The sequence below is a fragment of the Lontra canadensis genome, unplaced genomic scaffold (genome assembly GCF_010015895.1).
Source record: "Lontra canadensis isolate GAN:19392208 unplaced genomic scaffold, GSC_riverotter_1.0 scaffold34, whole genome shotgun sequence".
Classification (NCBI taxonomy): domain Eukaryota; kingdom Metazoa; phylum Chordata; class Mammalia; order Carnivora; family Mustelidae; genus Lontra; species Lontra canadensis.
In genome coordinates this window covers 6,245,817-6,267,534 of record NW_022631028.1, presented here as the reverse complement: position 1 = coordinate 6,267,534, position 21,718 = coordinate 6,245,817, and the positions used below count along the sequence as shown (strand labels likewise).

General features: G+C 43.4%; 1 protein-coding gene across 1 annotated transcript; it reads right to left on the bottom strand.

Annotated features, from left to right (window-relative positions):
* Window positions 1-344: 344 nt before the first annotated feature.
* ARL6IP5 (ADP ribosylation factor like GTPase 6 interacting protein 5) lies at window positions 345-19,841 on the bottom strand. The gene is made up of 3 exons (XM_032867360.1): window positions 19,557-19,841; window positions 3,372-3,589; window positions 345-894 (listed from the first exon to the last, which is right to left on the bottom strand). Exons 1-3 carry the CDS (start codon window positions 19,730-19,732, stop codon window positions 722-724), a joined length of 567 nt encoding a protein of 188 aa, XP_032723251.1. The 5' UTR covers window positions 19,733-19,841; the 3' UTR covers window positions 345-721.
* Window positions 19,842-21,718: the final 1,877 nt, after the last annotated feature.

Here is a 21,718-nt window from a genome sequence, read left to right as displayed (position 1 = left end):
GTTATACAGCTATAATCTTAAAGGAGGTGATCTTGAGGTTGCAACAGATACCTGCTAGTGAAATGGCATTACTAGCATTTCAGAAATTTACAAAAACTTGACAAAGTACTCTCCTAAACAGCTATCTTTATATTTGTAAACAAAATAAAAACTGGTTTATCCAGTTTCCACTGCACGTCAAACAGGCGGCAAAGTGATACAGATCATCTCTGATTTTAAAAGAAGAAGAAAAGCCAAACTAGTTTAGACTGCACGTATTCTAGTCCCAGGAAGTATATTTGGAGGAGGACACGGGTGGGGCAGAGGATTAAAACAGTCTAACACGTTGACATCTACTTTAACAGTTTTTTTTTTCATTTACTCATATTGCCTTGATACAATTAGTTTTCTCCCTACAAGTTAACAGTACTGTTGCTGTACAACGCAGAATTCTTTTTCTTTTATTTCTCTACAGAAGCAAGTGTGATCCCTTTCCTAACAGTTTGCATAGACACACTTGAGACTTCAGGCATAATAGGAGGGTAGTTTTCTCATGGTTTCTGAGGGCTTCTCTCTGGAGCATCGGAGATGTTAACAGTTGGGCCTACACATGCATGCTGCCATAGGTAGGTGGATGGTACAGGCGCCTCCCGAGTTCAAGAACACAAATGGGAAGTACGTCTGGATAAGGGCAAACTGCAACTTGATGTCTGCCACAGCCCTATCAATGGGGCATGGGTATTTATTCCTTCACTTTGCTGATATAGTCAGCGATTTTGGAAACACTTTCCTCCTGCTGTTCTAGGGCATCTAGGACAATGCCCATCGGTGTCCTCTTCAAGCCTATTCCCTCCATTTTATTCTCCAGTTTGTTCTTGAGGTTCCGAAGTCTCAACGACGCATGAATGAACATCACTGCGGGGAAATGAAACCTGGTTAGCATGGAAGCAATGGTTCTCTGTCCACCACGACCTTACGTTCCCTGTCTTCACACTTTAGGGAAACCGCCTCAGCTATAGACCAGTCCGGTTCTCTAACTGATCCAAGTCCTCAAAAGGATCCTTGGACTTGGTCTTAGGCTCTTCGTTGTCAAGTCATATATTAAGTTTTCTTTATGTGTAAAGGAAAACATATTTAGCAGGAAGGACCCTAATCTGGCAGCCACACTCTCTCATGCTGAGTTGTTACCCTTCTGCTACTACTTAGATGCCTTGAAATTCACAGTGAATCAACAGGATTCCAACTCACGTAAAAACCGACTTACACAAAGTTTTCCAAAAAGGAACTCATGCTCGGTTCACTGATAATCTTCCTGCAGGAAGCATGCGGGTGAAGTCCACCAGGATGTGCCTCCTGAGGGGCAGATGTGCCTCCCGAGGGGTAGTCTCCCACAGTGCTGGGTATAAATGTCTAGATAAAAACTCATGGTTTTATAGATCTCAGGTACCTCAAGGTTCTGCACATTGCTTCATCACTCACTTACAATTACTCACATCTGTTTACTAAGAAACATTCCGGGGCTCCTCTCCTGGACCTCCTGAACCAGAACCATGAAGGGACAGGCCTGGGAATCTGTATTTTAAACAGGCCCAGCAGGGGATCTCTATCAGCGATTTTCTAACCCCCATGCACATATAAATCACCTAGGGAGCCTGTTAAAAAAAGGCAAATTCCAGCTCTCCACCACTCAAAATCCAGAAAGACTGAGGTAAAGCTCCATGATGTAAAGAGCCACTATTCACTCTGGATGATTCTCATATATGTGATCTTAGACCCTCATTTTGAGAAACACTGGTATGCCTTACATCTGGAGACTCCCAACCTAGAGTTTTGGAAACATCTGAGGAACTTTCTAAAAATACAGGTTTTGGGAGCACCACTGTCAAAGCACAGAATCAAGATCTTAAGGGATATGGCTAGGCAATCCATATTTTTTAAGTGTCCTATATGATTCTGACAATCATCAAGGTCTAGGAGTCACGAATCCTCTCTAATTTCCTTATTTTATAGATGAGCAAACTGCAGCCCATATAGGGTACCTGGTCCAAATCACATGGCTGGTTTCCAGCAGGTCTAGGAATAGAAATCTGGACACTTGACTCTCTACCAATGATCTATTTCATAACACTTGCCTGTCCGGGGCCCTGATGTGGAAAAGTACTGAAGTTAACGAGCTGCATTAAAAACAAACCAGAACCTTTGAAATACTAAGCTTGGCACATAAGGAGAACTTCAGGAATATTTCAAAAGTTTGAATTTGCTGATTCAAATATTTTGTCCAATAAGGGTCACCTGGCTGGCTTAGTTGCAAGAGCATGCAACTATTGATCTTGAGGTCAAGAGTTCGAACCCCACATTGGGTATAGAGTTTACTTAAATAAATACTTAAAAAAAACCAAATATTTTGTCCATTAAGGTGTGAATTCACCCAGAAATATCTGGGCTTAATCTAACATAACCCCAAATAAGCAACTGATTTTATTTAATGAAATAAATGCCCATGTGAAATGCTATTAAAGGGATCTTCCTGTGACTTAATATAATAGAATTTTAATTAGATTTCTGCTGATGAGACTGGGATTATATCTGTTCTGTATATCAGGTTTCAAGCGTTTGGGATCTCAGTAAATGACACATGTAAAATTTGGGAAATATCTGGCTCTCGCCACCAAAATCAGAGTACTCAGTAACTGTATTCTGGGCCACTTATTCTTTTTTTTTTTTTTTAAGATTTTATTTATTTACTTCACAGAGAGAGATCACAAGCAGGCAGAGAGGCAGGCAGAGAGAGAGGAGGAAGCAGGCTCCCCGCCAAGCAGAGAGCCCGATGCGGGGCTCGATCCCAGGACCCTGAGACCACGACCCGAGCCGAAGGCAGCGGCCCAACCCACTGAGCCACCCAGGCGCCCCTCTGGGCCACTTATTCTTAAAGACTTAGGGCACTTTGACACTAAACATGATCTACTGAGTAAAGTAGATAGTAAAGAGTTTATTTCTAAATGAAATCCATTCATTCTGTGTCAGGACAGTATGAATGTCCTTTAGGAATCTTTAAGGAGACTGAGAACAGATGAACATTAGACAAATCTAGAGGCTGATGCAGGCTGTGCAAATTTCTTGCCATGGGCCTTGGGATTTGTATTTCTTTTGTGCATTGTTGTATCCCCAGAAGACTGTCTGGCACATACCAGGCCCTCAATATATCTCTGTGGAATTAGTGAAATATCAGGTCTTGATCTGTTGTGGCAAAAAATTCAGATAATTTTGTAGACATGCCAACACACATAAAGAACAGGCCAGGTAATTCCCAATGAACAATTGCTCCTACTTATTTTTTCTTTTTCTTTTTTTTTTTTTTATGGCATAAGAAAAGAAGACTGAGGTTCACTTACGCAATAAAGGAAAAGTGATGCCAAACACAAAGACCATGACTCCCCCGAACATGGATATGAGGAAGTAGCTCGCCAGCATGACCACCATGACAAATGTCGTGGGATACTGCTTCTTCATCCGGCGGAGGATGTCTTTGTTGTGGGCTGCCCACACGAACCCTGTGAACACAAGCACCACCACAATGCCTCCAAGGATCATGTTGAAGGGGCTCAGGAACCTGGAATACGAAGAAAAGAGGGAGGCGAGGTCAGCACTGGGAGCCGCAGGATGTGAATGAAGATGAGGAAGGTGAGGAGGAGTCAAGTCCGTGCTGAGTACTTATCTACATGGTCTTATTTAATCCTCATAATGCGATGAGGCAGATAGTATTAATTCATTTCTCAGAAGAAACTGAGGCATGGAGGTGAGAAAAATGGTGGAGCCAAGACATTTGGAAGTCTGACTCCCAACAAACTGGTCATCTTATTAGAGGCCTATAATTTTCAAAAACATTTTCCCCTGAAAGTCCATAATGGTTTTTATTACATTTTATTTTCTTTTTTTTTTTTTTTAAAGATTTTATTTATTTATTTGACAGAGAGAGAGAGATCACAAGTAGGCAGAGAGGCAGGTGGAGAGAGAAGTGGAAGCAGGCTCCCCGCTGAGCAGAGAGCCTGATGTGGGGCTCGATGCCAGGACCCTGAGATCATGTCCTGAGCTGAAGGCAGAGGCTTAACCCACTGAGCCACTCAGGCGCCCCAGTTGTTATTGCATTTTAAAACATACTACAAATCAAACAAACAAACAAACAAACAAAATACTACAAATAAGTCTGAGGAACCATCTGGGATCTTGCTGTTTCTATAGCTGGACAGCTTCAGTCTTACTTGTCTGTCGCCTTGCTGAACGGGTCCTTTTTCAGAAACATGGGTACCATCCAAACTTTTTGTTGATATCTTTGTTTTGAACTGTTGCGGTTTGCTGAACCAGAGCCGGCAAATCTGATACATGTTCAATGTTGTTTCCTTCAAGAATTAACTCATTCTCCTGGGCTTGAGATACTGAACAAGCCAGGCCTGGCCTCATCCAAACCCTGCAGATATATTTTTCACCCAAGAAATTTTGGATTTCGACAAGAGAACCATTCTCCCAGGGAACGACATTGCTGGGGAAGCAAGCACAGCCCTACCTCCACCCGTAATGGAAGCCCAGTGTGACGCCGTTCTGTACGTGACCACAGATGTGCAAACAGGAGCCTGACCCTTTCTCTTCCCCCAGGTTTGTCAACTCTGAGCCTCTTCTTTTTCCTTTCAGGAGACTGATGTCTACACTGATGTGACTGACATCCCCCCACAGGATCCTGGCGGGCCTCTCGCGATCACCGTGTGTCCCTGCAGAGTGATGCTGACATTTGCTGGAACATCAACAGTCTGATTGCTGAGAACGGTCTTCGTTTTCACGGTAAATGCGGCAAAGAGCTAAGAGACTTTTATAATTTAAGAGAGACTGCCTCTTTTGGAGGGGATGTTTCATTTCATTATATCCTGGGCTCTAGTACACACCCCGGACAGCACTCACGTATTTTCTGAGCTCTTCGGGTTTATCTAAATCCTCCCAGAAGCTGCCACAACAGATGTGTATAGAGGTCCCATGATGGCCTCCATGGGCCAGACTCAGTCTGTTGTCACATTTGTGTTTGGATGGTACAGTGTTTAAAAAGAACTTTTACTTGAATCCCAATGTACTGAAAAAAATCCATACAATTTGGGATTTCTAGCTTCTCCTGTAAACGAGAAAATCTAACAAGAGTAGGCTCACTTTTCCACCTGTCAATGACTGGCTAGAGTGCCTTCTCTTTCCTATGGAACAAATGCTCTCCAATTAGCCCCCGTGTCCCTACGACCATCTACTGCATGGCCCTCACTGAGCTGCCATTCATCACTGCTTGTCTAACAGCTGCCCTGCACTGCTCTCTTACATAACCTGCCTGGGCCTTGGAAGCATCTCAGTCTATGACTCCCAGCACAGAGACTCCATTATAATTCTTTAAAAGGGGCAAGAGCGTCATTAGGAGATGGGTTATCAGCTGAGATTTCCAAGCACAGAGCCCCCACCTTCATTGTTACATACCCAAAGGTTACACTATTGTTGATAAGAAAGTGGAAAACTAGACGCAGTATTTCCAAAGTGAGAAGGGACTGGGTGTTGTGGCCCTCACTGACACCCAACCCACAGCATATACATAGTTCTTAATACGACATTTGTGGTCAGTAAGGACAATGAGTTACTAACTTTGTACCCTAATAACGGGCTTAACGAGCATTTTACTCTGCAAGGACAATGAGAGTCAGTGTGTTTTCATCATGCTCTGAATATCAACATGACTAATGTGGAAATGAGAGACAGGGGGAACACAGGACTGGGAGGTGATGCCAAGAGCTTACTTTCTCTGAAACAGAGCAGATGGAAGGATTCGCACTCATGGCAGGGTTCGTATTCGGGATAACTAAGGTTCTTTTTTAAAAATCCCTTTATGTTTTAGCTCTGAGTCTGCCTTCTGAAACACAAAAGCTATGTGAAATAGTTTCAAGTAAGAGAGGAAGTACTGCATTCCTTAATGGGTGAAATCAGGGATAAAATCAATGTGAAACTGCTTTGGTAAAGTTAAAAATTTCTATTTAAATGCATGGAATTAAACAGTGGTAAGAGTAGTGCAGTAGGACATAATTTAGAGTAAAACCCCATAATAGTAAGGTGCTTATTTCATTCAAATATTCATCCCCTTCCAGGCAATAAATCTCCTCCTCAGAATACAATCAAAGGAAACAAATACAATGCAAAGACCGAGATGTAACAATCCTCACAGGAGTGGTATTTACGATGAAAAACTTAAAGCAGTAACATATATGGCCACCATTTTAGAGGTGGTATATGCAGCTATTTTTAAATACTCGATAATATGGAAAGATTTACTAGTCTATTGAGTGGGTAAAAGTAATCATACTACATTCTCTCCGTTAGGTGGATTTATATATGTCATGTACCTATGAAGGAGAAATTTTTACAATTAGTACCTTATTTTGTAATCAGAAATAAAATGAACATATATGAAAGGAAAATATAAAAATATAAAAGCCGCTTCTCCCCGGTCTATGACCCAGGCTAGGCACAGGCCAGCTACAACCGCCCATCTTTACTTCCACTGTCTCTCCAACAACATTAATGCAATTGCAATTCATACACCACAGCGAAGCTGTTCCTTCTCCCACTCAAAGCCTGGTTTCCTGGTGCTTCTCCAGATCCTCTTGTGGCAAGGGGTACCACCCCACTCCCCCAGGCTTTCCCAGCGTCCAGCAATGGAACTGCTCTGTCTGTCCTTCACCAGTTCTTTATCGTCTGGGCCCACAGAGTCACTCTGTACTTTTTCTGTTTTAAAAAATTGTATCTGGGTTATGCTGTACCTTCTGCCCAGATCTGGGGAAGACTACTGCAGGCTTGGAGAAGGGAAGAACTGGACAGGGCAAAAATAAAATCTTTTTTAGCAGGTGGTAAAGGAAATGGAGCGGAGAGGTCCAGAAACTGTTAACTGATTAATACATCTCATTCCTAGCCCTCGAAAGACGCTGAAAGAAGTTATCCTGAGAGACTGGAGCCGTTATACTGGGCAGCATCGTGGGTAGTTTATTCCCATTGTTTACTAGTTTCACCCAAATGTTTTTGAGCTGTAAAGGAAAGCAAACATCAACATTAATGCAAAACACTCGAGTGGAGGGTTCAAGTTTAAGGAAACTGCCTTGCATAAACTGCAAATAAAAGACGGTTGGTTGGTAGCAAAATAGCAAAGGTATCCTACCCAGTTCCTTCTAGAACACCTATCAAAATAATTCATGAGGTGAAGCACATCATAAAAAGTATGCCAAGTTTTGTCTGTTTTCCTCTGGACAAGCAAAGTAGGCTTCTATGTTGAATGTCTAAATAAAGCCCAGGACAAAGAACAACAAAAAATCCAGGCCTGACTCAAGCAATTCCAAATTTGTTTTTCACCTGTTCCTGTTGCTCATGTTCAAGGGAAAAGAACAGAGCACAGAGCCCTATAGAACTGGTTTTAGCTTACAACACACCCAGCCACAATCTATAATTAGAAAGTAACCAAGTTTCCAAGCTGGAAAAAATGAACAAAGTTACTCGGAGCAGAAATGGTTTTCTTCCTTATTCTTCTTAAGTGCCATTCCATTCTAACAAAGAGTAAAATTTGTACCACTCCAAGGCCTTGGCACCTACTTGCACTTGGAGGAAAATAAAACACATACACCACCCTCCAGGGTTTAATTTCATTTTCCAGTGGGTGCAGGAGCTTGGGAGCCGGCTCTCATCTGAGATGAGTGAAATTTCTTAGTCAACAGCTGGGCTCTTAGTCATGCCAGTCACAGTAAAGCCCAGGAAGCTTTAGACAAAAACTCCCATAAATGTGTTACCCCAGCTTTCGTGGGGACAATTGCCACTGGGCTCTGATGGGAGTTTCATCTACTGGTAGTCCCCCAGTGAGAAAGGGTGGGAGGAATGGAGGCAGGAAGATAGAGAGAAGGGAAAAGGACAGAGAAGGGAGAAGGGACAGAGTGGGAGAGAGAGAGAATGCAGTTTTCTGTCCTTGATGGAAATAGGATCTAGTTTAACAACTGTAGAGTGTTCAAAGATAAAGAGCTTCAGTCCCATTGCACAGATGAATAAACTGAGGCCTAGAGAAGTGATGAAACACATTTGAAGGGGTGTGGGGGAGAGAAAAGGATGCCAGCTGATGTAACCATGACAGCAATTCATGACAGCCCCTTTTGTATTGTTAGGCAGCTTCCAGACTCCAATCCCCCCTCCCCCACACCCACCCATTCTCAGTATTCTTCAACTTGGGATCAGCAACGAAGGATCATTCTGGGAAATCCCTTGATGTTCTGGTTTCTCTCTGAGCCGAGGTGGCTACCAGCAGGTGTGGACACATGTCCTGAAAGTGCCAACATGATTCAGCTAGCCAGAGTTATAATTTCAGCTCCCGAAGTGGGGGGTGGAATAAACAAAAACAAAAAACCTGGCTGACCACACAATTTTAGAGCTAGGACAGATCTGGAAAAACACATCTCATTTTACACATAAGCAAGGTAGGGAATGCACAGGTTAGTAAATATGTCCAAACTCATCCGCTGTAGGTAGGATTGGCGATAAAAGTTTACCAAAACAGAGATCCTCAGATCAAGTCGAGTGTACCATTGGTAACTCTGGGCACAATGCAAGGCCCACGAGAGCCAAAAAGGCAGTGAAATACTTCCTGAGCAGTGGAAGCCGCTTTGCCCTGAGTTCCAATTTTCTAACCCCAAAAGGTATTTTTGTAGTTGGGTTCCTGAGGAAGCCTGACTCACCAAGAAAGGCAGGGAACAATTTACTCACAGTGGATTTCTCTAAACTGGTGATGTTTTTTTGTGGTCCTTCAATAGCCAGAAGGGTCATTGCACAGATGAACCCACCCATCCATTTTCTTGCTTCTCCTTGCTCGTAGAATAAAAACACAGTTCGTTACACATGATCCAAGGCCCCACAGGGTCTGGCGCCTGCCTGTGTGTGCCTCCAGGCTACTAAATACTGCTATGGGATTTGTACCTGTCACAAGGAGGACTGGCTGGGGTGGTAAGGGGGTGGTGGTGGGGGGGCTACAATCCAGGCCACATTTGACTCACTAACCAATCTGGCTTGGGCTGCATCTGCTAGGAGTAAGGGGTGCTTTCAATAATCAGTGTGAGGGAGCCTGAGGGCTAGCAGCAGCCCTGCCTGTGGTCTTTTCATACACAGCATCCTGATCTACGCTCGTCCCCTGGGGGTTTTGATCTCACTCTAGACCTTGCCCCATCTCTGGCCCCCACAGCCTGCACACAAGCCATTCTCTGCATGATTCACTCCTACTTCCTTCAAAATGCACCCTGATCAGCCCTTCTTCTGTCTCTCTGGCCACATCAGAGCACGATATGCCTCTCCTTCCTAGCCTCATCACAGCGGTGGTGTTACATTTACTTGAATGAGGATTGGATTCACGTCTGTCTCCCATTGGATTAAGCTCTTTGAGGGCTGGGACTGTAACATTTTCTCCCTGGCACCTAGCAACTTTCCATGACGAGGAATGAAGTGACAGGAAGTTTCTCTTGGACAAATCACTATTATTCTCAGTGCACACTAAATATTACCGGAGAAATAGTCCCCGTCTTTGTACCTTCACAGAGCTGTGATGAAAGGAACAGAGGAAAAAGAAAAGTAGGAAATATCATGTGTGCCCGTCCAGATGTGAGGCAGAATGATTGTGACGTGGTCCGAAAGGGCCCTTTGGCTTCCCGGCAGGAGGAACTTTGTAAGTCTTGCCACTAGCACGTGCTGGGGATCAGGAGGGAGCGCGGGGGAGCACAGGAGACTCAGAGTCCTGCAGACATGTCTGTACAGGCCCCTCTTGCTCTTTGATTCCCCAGATAACCCCAGTGGCCTTCCGTGGTTATTCTGGTTTCCCAGCATGGCTTCTGTCCAGGTAAATACTATTTCTGACTGTAAAGTATAGACGTAAATGTACAAATCAGCTTGGGAGTCAGTATGATCAGGGTCACCTTGGCTTAATAATCACCAGGTAAAGGAGACTTTGGAGCAGTCTAAGGTGGGATAGGAGCCTTCCTCTTTGGTCACAGAAAGGGCGTCGTAACCTAACATTGAGATCTTAGCCAACTGAATTAGGAAGACCCACAGAATTTACTGCATCCCTGTTGGTACTATCAGTCACAGCCTGTGCACTTGGCACCATGGATCTAAACACTCAAATGGCCACTCTGTTGGCAGTGGCCGACAAGTTTAAAGTATTCACGGAAGACACACCTTATGAACCTCCATGTTTTCTTTTGCTTATTAAGCTAATTGCTTATTTTTTTCTTAGTCAACAGTCAATTGGGTCTGGTTTAGAAGCCATATATCTCAGACTTCCCTCAGCGATGGCACTTCCAATAACAGTGTACAAGGATCTGATTAGCTTGCAACTGTCCCTTTTGAAACTTTACATTAGGGCAAATTTCTACCATATACGATGCTGAGAGAACGGTATAATGGACCTTTGTGTATACTCATCATTGCTTTCAGCAATTAGGAACCCATGGGCACTCTCGCAACAGATAATGTTTTGGAACTGAGGTGGAAAGATCTTTGTTTGCAAACTGTCCTTTCTGAATCCTTTCAGCAGAGTAAATTCAACTGTTTCCCCACGGCAGGTTCTGACCCCATGGAGAAGGCCGGGGATGGGCAAATGTAAATGAGCCTGGTGGCACTTAATCTTCTTTCTTACAGGGATCATGCAGCCCGTTTTCCCCCCACCAACACCCAATTTCTCCATTCCCTTCTGTTCCTCTGAGACAGGGAGAAACCACGTGCATGTGGACGGAAGCAGATTAGAGAGGCAGGAACCAAAGCTTCAATTTTCCACTTCAGTTGGACTTTCTGCCTTCTCAGTGGTGTCTCTGTTAGTGATTGCTCCGTGGAAGGGCAGGCTGGGAAATCCCACCTGTTTAATGGTAAATCCTTACAGAAGGAAGAGGCAGCCTGCGGCTTTTGTCTGAGATCACAGGCATGAAAGTATTCTCGGAAATAAGAGGCAAGCAAGCCCATTGCAACAGACAGAGGAGGATGTTATGGATATGTATTCTGAAGCTGAGTAATAAGGCATAGAATTCATTTGTCCAAAAGGAAAAGAATAAGAAATGTCTAATAGTGCTGCACAATTTGGTATTAAGGTCAAGTTCATCTTCAGAATTGGATTTCTAAAGCAGAGCTCTCGGCCCCTACTAAGTAGATTGAGAGCTTTTGCCTTCTAAGAAAGGGACCAGGAATCCACAATACACTAATTTGCACACTTATCCAGAATCATTATAAATCCTAATATGGGAAAAGGAGACAGCAACTACTATCCCCAGGCTGATGGTAGCAGGAAATTTTTTTCTTTTTTTTTTTAAGTGTTGGGGGGAAGTCAAGAACAAGGCTTCATAAACGGTGTCTGAGGATTTAATGAAAGGCAATCCTTATTAGATGAAGAATTTTGATTATAAATTTTATTGAGGGTTGACAGACCTCTTACAGTTCTGTACTCAGAAGCAGCACGTAACCCATCAAGGAAAGGCACAGGCCAGCACTGCAGGTGCCTTGTCTCAAGTGGAGATAAAGAAGGACAGGAGGGCAGGAGGGGATTAATTCTGGGAGGACTGGGAAGGTAGGGTGGAGAAGTGTTCCTGATTGTGCCCTCTGTGCCTGCTCAGTCTCTGACATACAGCACATTCTCAGTAAATACTTACCCATAAATAAAAGACAACTGAGCTGCAGGGGAGGATGGGAAAGAAACATGAATTATCCTTTCCCCTGTCCACACTCAAGGCCTCTCCCATTTTCAACACCTGAGTTTTGAAATTTGGGATCATAATGAACAGGAGAAAGAAGGTAAGTCAGGTTGAAAAGAATGTTTTGATGTATGGGTATATTTCTGTACACTTGCTATCTTTGTATAAAAATTAATTATGTCTGTAGTTTCGCCTTGCTGCCCCTCTAGACTCTAAACACGATGAAAGCAGGTATCATAGAGTCCTATTCTCCACTGTGTCTCCTAGCACGGCGCCTGAGAAGTTGGTAAATGCTTCATAGTCTTTGTGTAGTGGATGAAGCAAAAAAAAAAAAAAAAAGAGTAATATTATAGCATTGGTGTGGGAGTTGATTAATCTCAACAACTTTTTGCTAGGTTTTGGCATAAAAGAACTGCCATGAATTCCATCTGCAAATGTTTTAATACATTCCAATCCAGAACGTCCCAGAGCTCTCTAATCCCGTTCTTCCTTTACCAACTAGAAACTTGGGTTTTTCATTTTTGCAGCATTAAAAAGTACCAACAATTTGACTATTTTTCAATACCAGACAACTGGCAGCCATAGGCCTCAAACACATTATGGGACCACACTCATTCTGAAAAGATTAAGTAATGCTCATTTCAAACAGAAGTACCAGCCTTCCAGAAATGTCTTGCCATTTCAAACAACTAGAAGCATGAAGTGGCACCTGGAGTTTCCACCCTCTGGTAACACCTCCCCAGGCCACATGGTAAGGAAGTACTTTAAGAATATATGGGCTCAAAAAAAGAAAAAAAATATGAGCTCATTCAGGAGCTACACTATGCTGTCTTAAAGGGGAGGCCTGATCATACATGTATAAAAATAAATGAGCCTTTTAGCTGGAGATGCACTGGAGGCATTTATATGTTTGAAAATTCTGTGTGTGGTTGGTGCTTTCTGAAGCCATGCCAGGAAATAAGACTCCTGATGGCAGGGAGGAATTTGTGAGAATAAGAAAGGCAAATATTACAAATTGTGAGAGTCGGCGATGGAGCTGAATTTGGTTAATTAGAAGCTTCAGAATATTTGCAATGGGACTTAACAGGATAAATATTTTACTTCATAACAATAAAAGAGGCTACTATTTATTAGCAGCTTTTGGTCCTAATTAGCCACATGAACTCCAGCCTTCCCAACTGTGAAACTGGGATTTTGATGGGATCAGTACTTCTTAACTTCAACCTGGGGGTGTGTATCGGAATCACTTGGGGAGTTAAGATCCTGCACTCACCCATGAAGTATCTATTTAGTATTTCTGAAGTTAACACCTGGGCGTATGGGTACATTTATTTAAATTTTCTCAGTGGTTCTTTTGAACCAGGCCAGACCAGTGTTTCTTAAATTTTAATGTGCCTATGAATCATCTTAGAGTCTTGTCAGAAAGCTGACTATGTGATTCAGGAGGTCTGGGAGGGTGCCTGAAATTCTGCATTTCCAACAAGCTCCCATGGGGAAAGACGCTGCTGTTCTATGGCCCATATTTTAGATTTCTGGAGCTCAAATCTTTCAGCGTTCTGTTAAGCACAGAAATTCCTGTCCACAACCAGAATGCATCATATACTGAGCACTTAAACTGGAAGTGCCAGTAGGTGTTGTCTTTGCTTTTCACTTTGAAATAGAGGCAGAGACTTCTATTGCTGTGTATGATATAAAAAGAGTATCAAGGGGCCCCTGGCTGGCTCAGTCACTGGAGCGTGTGACTCTTTATCTCAGGGTTGTGAGTTTGAACCCCATGCTGGGAGTAGAGATTACTTAAAAAAAAAAAAAAAAAAAAAAAGAATATCTAGTGGCAAGATGTATTGTGTTAAGGATGGAGGAGGTACAGCATATCTTCTTCAATCTTAGGCATTTTTCCTTTCTTGATTTAAAAAATGCGAAGCCCCTTTCAGCAAAATACACACTTCCCTGCTTGTTATTAATGCTATTCCTTTTAAGTCACCCAGTCTTTTCTGAAGTGATGCCTGAATCTCAAAAAGAAACTGAAGTCTTCAAGGGAAGCAACACAAGTGTTTATAAGAAACAAGTTACAATTATGACAAAACCACTAAAGCATATCCATCGTCTAATATTTCTAAGAGAACACACAAGTTGTGAGAATTCCAGATATACTTGGAACCTAGGACATAATATAGTAACAGCAGCTACTGTGTTTTTTTTTTAATATTTATTTATTTATTTATTTATTTATGACAGACAGAGATTACAAGTAGGCAGAGAAGTAGGCAGAGAGAGAGGTGGAAGCAGGCTCCCCACTGAGCAGAGAGCCCGATGCGGGGCTCGATCCCAGGACCCTGGGATCATGACCTGAGCCGAAGGCAGACGCTTTAACCCACTGAGCCACCCAGGCACCCCAGCAGCTACTGTTTAAATATTATCACTTGCTGGGCCTTAATGCACTTTATATTAATTAAGTCATGTAATTCCAAGTTTATGGTAGTGGGACTCCAGAGCACATGAACTTTTAAGCAAAAACAAAGAAAAGCAACAGCCAGAATGTTGTCAAAAAATAGAAAGGGAGTCTGTGGAATCCGCAGAGTCTTCCGGGCAGAATAAAAAAAGAATGATAGCATAACAAATTTAATAAATCAAGTAATGATCAAAGCCATGTAAGCTTAAAATCTGCTCCATACTTATGTATGAAAACTCAGAAGCTAGGAGCTAAAATCAAATTGTTTTGCTAAGTAACTGCCAGGAACTCTGTTTTTGTAACTTGTTATAAACTGACTTGCATTTAGTGATCACTAAATTATTGTGATTTTCTTGGCAACAGAGCTGTGGTTCTCAACCAGGGGCAATTTTGACCCCCCCGCCCAAGGGCTATCTGGCAACATCTGCAGGCAGATTTTTGAGAGCCTGGGTGCTCCTGGCATTCAGAGGGTAGAGAGCAGGGGTGTTGCTAAATATCCTACAATACACAGGACAGTCCTCTACAACGAAGAATTGTATGATCCCAAATGTCCATAGTGCTGATATTGAGAAAGCTGGCAGGGGAGTATTTCACCAAAATTCTATAAGGGCAATAGGAATTAGTGAAGAGTTTGCATTATAACCTTTTCTAAATTTTATTTTTACACTATAGTAATCTTAGCCAATATGTAGCAAGTGCTGTCAGCAATGACCCAGTTAGAATCACTTGAGGAGCATGCTGTTGCTATGTACTAGAGTGCTGCTATGTGCTTCAACATAATTTGTTCCATTAGGTTGATTAACAGTTGCCCCTGTGATTACATTGCGGCCTTCTGTTCATCTATTTACTTTGTATTCACCAACTGAGCATCGGCTATAGAGGAGGCCTCAGGGATACCGCCAATACGTAATTGTATAACCACGACAATTGATAACCACGGCAAGAAAAAGAAAAAGCAATCACAAACAAAACCCACAGTCTCTGGCCTCAAGGAATTTATAGTCCAGGGTGGAGACAAGGAAGCAGACAACTTAAAAGCCTGTGAGGTTAACTACCAGGAAAGATACAGGCACAGGTGTGTGGCCCAACTAACGCAAGGAAGTGAGGAACAAAGTGAAAATGTTCCCAAAGAGATGGTACTAAAGCTGTCTTGAAGGAGAAGTAGGAGTAGGTAAGTTGGCAACTGGAGCTTGGGAGGATGGAGCTGTTGGGGTAAAGATGCTGTCTATGGAATGCCTGGGTGGCTCAGTAGGTTAAGCCTCTGCCTTCGGCTCGGGTCATGGTCTTGGGGTCCTGGAATCGAGTCCCGCATCGGGCTCTCTGCTCGGCAGAGAGCCTGCTTCCTCCTCCCCTCTCTCTCTCTCTGCCTGCCTCTGGCTACTTGTGATCTCTCTCTGTCAAATAAATAAAGATGCTGTCTATGTTTCTCATACCAACAATGATAAATAATAATAATAAGAAGAAACATGTGTGGAGCAAAAACTAAGAGCTGGATACTATTCTAAGAACTTTGCCTGTAGTAACTCGGGTAATCCTCATAGAAGCCCTATGAGACAGGTACTATAATTAGACTCATTTATAGATAAGGAGGCTGAGGCACGGGCGCAGTTGAAGTCCAAGGTTACACAGCTAATGACCGGCAGTTGGGATTTAAAATTTACTTAATGTGGCTCCGGTGCCTGAACTCTTAACCACTACTTTATACTCTTTGAAGAGCCAGAACATATGACAACTATCTTTAACAAAGGCTGTTAGCTAAGAGACTCAGAATTAATCTAAGAGGCAGAGTAGACCTACTGAGTGGAAGTCACATGCCTGGTAAATAAGGCTTTTCGGATGAAGATGGAACTTCTAACCATGGATTACAAGGCCCTGCCTGATCAGGCCCTCAGATACAGATTTACCTCTATCCTAATCCCTCTCAACCTCCATCTTGGGAAAGGCAGCCCTTTCTGTTGCTTTTGGAGGTAAATGATATCTACTTGGTCTTACTTCTTCCTTCCTGCGAGCTGGAAGAGCAGGCTTTCTGCATCTTGACCCAAGCCAGTTTGCAACACAGGAGAATTCACAGTTGAGGCTAGAGCCCTCCAACAAGGCCTTGGAGGCCCCTTGTCACTACTCAGGGACAGAAGCTTTGAAGAACACCCTTTGAACATGGTTCCTTCCCCAGTAAATACCCAGGCCACATTTTCACACACACTCTACCAAAGTATGGGAAACTGTCAGATGCTATAGAAGAACCAGATAAACAGCCTCCAACACTGCTCTGAGCCACCCATCTCCTGACATCACCGAGAAAGTTCTCTTTAGAATGAAAAATGTTCCAGAGTCAACTAAGCTCCCTGACCCTGAAGATATTTGGTTTCTTCCAGCTTTAAGAGACTAAACTTCGGGGCACCTGGGTGGCTCAGTGGGTTAAAGCCTCTACCTTCAGATCAGGTCATGATCCCAGGGTCCTGGGATCGAGCCCCACATTGGGCTCTCTGCTCAGCGGGAAGCCTGCTTCCCTCTCTCTCTCTGCCTGCCTCTCTGCCTACTTGTGATCTCTGTCTGTCAAATAAATAAATAAAATCTTAAAAAAAAAAAAAAAGAGACTAAACTTCATGACTCATAAGATGACACATTATGGCACATTAGGGGCACCTGGGTGGCTCAGTCGGTTAAGCATCTACCTTCGGCTTAGGTCGTGATCCTGGGCTCCTGGCATGGAGCCCCACTGAGCGGGGAGCTTATTTCTCCCTCTCCCTCTGTGGCCCCCGCCCCGCGCCGCTCATGTTCTCTCTCTCTCAAATAAATAAATAAAATCTTAAAAAAAGCAACCAAAAAACCCAGATGGCACATTAGTTCAGAGCACAAGTGTGAGCAAGTCAATTTACACTCTCTGAGCCTCAAGGATAATAATAATCGTAATAACAATAATAATAATATCTCATCTCACTGGGTTGTATGAGATAATGAAGGTAAATTATTTACCAAATACTTGGCACACAGAGCACTCAGTATGCAATAAATGTTTGCTTTTATTACTATTAGATTGTAAAGAAAAAAGTCACTTGTAGAAAAATTACTGTGTGTTTGTGGGTGCAGAGAAAACAGGTAAAGGTCATACACCAAATTTTTACTGGGGTATGAAGGAAATCCTATTTTTTACACACATGTAGTTTTCAAATCAATTTACTGCTGGCATGTATCTTTTCTAAGTTTTTTAAAACAATAAAAGTAAAGATGCTATTTTTTACTTTTACCTTCAAAAAGTTCACTGCCAACCAACATTTCTTATTTGAAAGGAGAATGGCCAACTCTTCAAAACTGCCTGGAGTGAGCAGGCTATGGCACTATAATGAAGGAGCTATATTTAGTCAGGGGGCTGGACCCTGACCTTCACAGTGAAAAATGGATTCCATCAAAGCAGCAAGCCTGCCCAAGCCTGTAACTAGTCTGGGCAGTACACCTCTTTGAAAAGCAATAGTTTTGGGGCCTCTGGGTGGCTCAGTCATTAAGCGTCTGCCTTTGGCTCAGGTCATGGGCATGGGGTCCTGAGATGGAGCCCTGCATCGGGCTACAGGGTCAGTGGGAAGCTGCTTCTTCTCCCTCTCCCACTCCCCCTGCTTGTATTCCCTCTCACAGTGTCGCTCTCTATCAAATAAATAAATAAAATCTTAAAAAAAAAAGAAAGAAAAGCAATAGTTTTCTCTGAACATTTGACTAATATGTGTCAAACCTTGTCTGATATCTAAGTTTTGAGGGTTACCGCACAAAAAAAAAGGAAAAAAAAAAAAAAAAAGAAAAGCCTCATATCTAGATCACCAGATAGTATGTCTGGCTTGTTTCTTTACTAAGGAGGGAGAAAAGAAAAAGAAAGCAAACCAACAGATGCAATCCTATATACAATTTATTTTGTTTCAAAAAAACCTTTTCATGTTCTGGGAAATGAGCTTCAAGCATAAGGATAGGGGAAAGGTTCAGGAAGCAGCCGCCCCAGGCCTTAGCCCTGTTCTACCCCAACTAATTTTAACTTGGCAGCCACTCTAATTCAGAGTCGGCTCAGAGCCTATGCCTTCCACACACCAAGTCATTCTTAGAGTTTGTGATTCCTTAAGCAACACAGAATGAGGATCTGTGCAACTGTCCACTGAATCCCACAAATGAGGGTTCTCTTCTGCATGGGGACAACTACTTGGAACCAGGTCTGGAAGTTGTGAACTCTCTCCACCGTGCTGTTCCTGGTACTGTAGCTTCTCAACGACTGCCACGTGCCCTTGGGCTAGAAGTCATGTCTGCTGGATCTTGGTGTTGTTTTGAGCTTGTCACCAAGAAGTGACTTAATAATAAATAAGCCAAAGATCAGCAAATCAACCTAAGAAACACCCTATTTGGCCTTTCCCACACCCTCCAAGTTGCAGATTCCTCCTCTTTCTCCCAGGCCAACTTTCCCTCTGTATTGGCACAGGAGTTCCTTTATAAAATCTGAGGTTGGCTTTTTCTTTAAAGATGCATAGAATCAGCAAGATCTAGAATATCGCCATCCTGCAAAAGTCAGAAAAGCATTTCTTAAAGGGTAAACTACAAGAAAAGGTGGTTTCTAGAAGAACAGGTGTGTGTGCGGGAAGCGGGTGGAACTGTATTTGACAACACTTATTTTAAGATCTGCTATTGAGAAGGTCTTTAATACGATGAGACCACGGGCTAGAAGGGAAGGAGAGAAAGTAGCCACGCCTGACAGGTCCTGGATGAAAACGCAAGAGAACCCGGTTCCTAGAGTCAGGGCAGCCTTCAACCCACACCGGGAGCTGCGCCACCAGGAAACACCCACCCTCTTGCTCCAAGCTCATCTTCCTCACACAGTGAGGCGGGCACTAGGCGGAGAAACCGACAAAGCGCGTCGCCTCCTGGGTGCCCTTTTTACACGAAAACCCCCAGAATGCAGAGTTCGGATCCACACCCAGTCGCCCAAGTCTCCCAGGGCGGCGCCCGTTCCCACCAGCCCCAGAATAGGGTTACACCACTTCCCTGGTTCTTATTTTTAAAAGACTGGGGCGCTGCAAATATCTACAACAAGGGCCTAATCAGGGCACAGAAGGAAAAAAAAAAAAGGCTTTGTTGTTGTTGTTGTTGTTCGAAGCTGGCAAAATTTCCTCACCCCTAGCAATCCCTTTACCTCTCCGCCCGGGGCACCGGCAGGAAAAGGGGACATCAGGATTGCTGCGGCCTCGCCCTGACAAGTTTCCACTGGCTTGACCGCTTGCTCTTGCCAGGGCGGAGGCTGGGCGTGGAGAGCGTTTCCACCCCCCGGGATCCTGTACACCCGGAACCCCACGGTGCCGCCTTCGATCAGTGCCCCGGAGGGGGACCCTACTTACCCCACAACGGAAATCATCATGGCAGCCACCACCAGGTAGTTGGTCTGATAATACAGCAGGTTGCTCACCACGCGGTTGTTCCATTTGGAAATGTCCCTGAAGTCCGGCCGGGCGAAGCGGTCAGAGCCAGGGAAGAAATCGTCCCAGGCGCGGAGCGGGGCGAAATTCACGTCCATGTCTACTCTTTCAGCTTCTTGTTCTTCCCTTCTGGAATCTGGCGGCGGCGGCGGCGCCAACCGATCAGCTGAGCTGGGTTAAAGATGACAGCGGCTGAGGCTCAGCCGGCTCTGCGGTTGGTGAGCAGCGGAGCGAAGGAAATTGGGAGCGGGCGGGCGTTTTTCTCTTCTTTACTTCTTGATTGGCTCTAAGAGGTTGGCTACGAAAAGTGGGGCCTCGAGACAGAGCAAGGGGCAGAGTGCAAAATGGAGATGAAATTGACACAAAGAAACCACAGGAAATCCCCAGTGTGAATGGCAATGCCCTCTCTGACAGTGCGAATACACACCACCTCCTTTAAAATACCCCCTTTTGGGTGTTCAACATAAGAATGTGTTCTGGACTTCAGGGAAATTTTTTTGCAGCTGTTCAGATGCCAATCTAAGTGAAATGGAACGGAAGGCAACTACAGCGTTCCTGGAAGATGAGCTGGTTTTGGAAACTAAGTAGTTTCTAACCTCTGCACATCTGAATGCAATTCTGATGTTTTCTCCTTCACTATGAGTCACTATGAGTGAAATCAGATTGGCAAAATGGGAAAGAAGAACGTGTAACAGAAGGGCTGGCTTGTTATTTCACCTCTCTCTCTCTCTCTCTCTCTCTTTTCTCCATCTCTGTCTTCTCCAGACAAAATTATTGAACTACTGTGCTATTCTGATGCAGTGGGCACTCTGGGTTCATCAACCTTGAGCTGGGATGTTGTTCACTTTAGAAAGCAAGCAATGGTCTGCAGTGACCAATAGTGTAGAGTAATTGCTTAGAGTTAGATATTACTGCTATTATTATTAATAATAGTACAGACCATGATTCATCTATATGGTATTAATAATAGTGTGTTAACCTGATTTGTTTTCTGTGGTTTATAATGAACGTCCACTGACTTTTCTCTATCTTGTTGTAATTTTATTGTGGTGATTGTCTCTGAGTGGGCTTCATAGGGGACAAAAAGGTGGAAGATTTGAGTATGATGCCGCAAATATTTTGAGTCCTTTCACGGCTCTATGAAAACACTCTGGGGGATTAAAAAAACAAAAGGTGAAAAGAGTGCAACCTTGCCCTGCCTTCAAGGATCTTGCAATGCAGTGCAAAGACTAACTTAAACATATTGCACTAAGAGGAGTGCTGAGTAGAGATGTCCCAGAACTTAGTGCTCAGTTACAGGAAGTTAGAGGGTGTGGAAGAATCCCCTGGGGCTTAGAATTTCAAGAAGCCACACTGTGGGCAAGCTGAGAAGATGATCTTGGTCATGACCAGCATACCAGCGCCAGTAGGACCCCACACCTGTTGGAGCTCTCAGTGAGCATTAGGAGCTGTGACCAAGAACCTTCTAATTACTCAAGACTGCATGACTGTAAACTGTCAGATGTCTGTTAGTGATAATATGACTCCTCATTGATCATAGGCAATTGATATCCAGTAAACATTTGTTCCGTGAATTTTTTTTTTTTTTAATTTGTTTACAGGCACCTGGCTAGCTCAGTTCATAGAGCCTGGGAGTCTTAATCTCAGGGTCTTTAGTTCAAGCCCCATGTTGGGAATGGAGCCCGCTTAAAAAGAAAGAAAAAAAAAAGAATTTATTTGTTTAAACCTCCAAAGAGGTTTAAAAATAAACAAAAAAGCCAGGTGTAACTTGTATTTAGCATGATTTCCTTCTCCCTCTCTTACAAAATACTAACCAGACTTCTCTTTCTGGCTGCGTATGACTTTTTTTTCCCCCCACTACACATTTCTTTGTCAAAATCATTTTAAATCAAAATGGACACATCTGGAATCCTTACTTGATTTCAGGTACTCTTTGAAATGCTATTAGTAGCGGTACTTTGTCACTATTCATTTAATGGGTCAGATTCAGTGTAGAGGCTTTCCTGTGGCTCTTATATCCATGCCTGTGCTTCTAGATGGACCCATCCTGAATATTTATCTGTCTGTATACAAACCATAGTGGA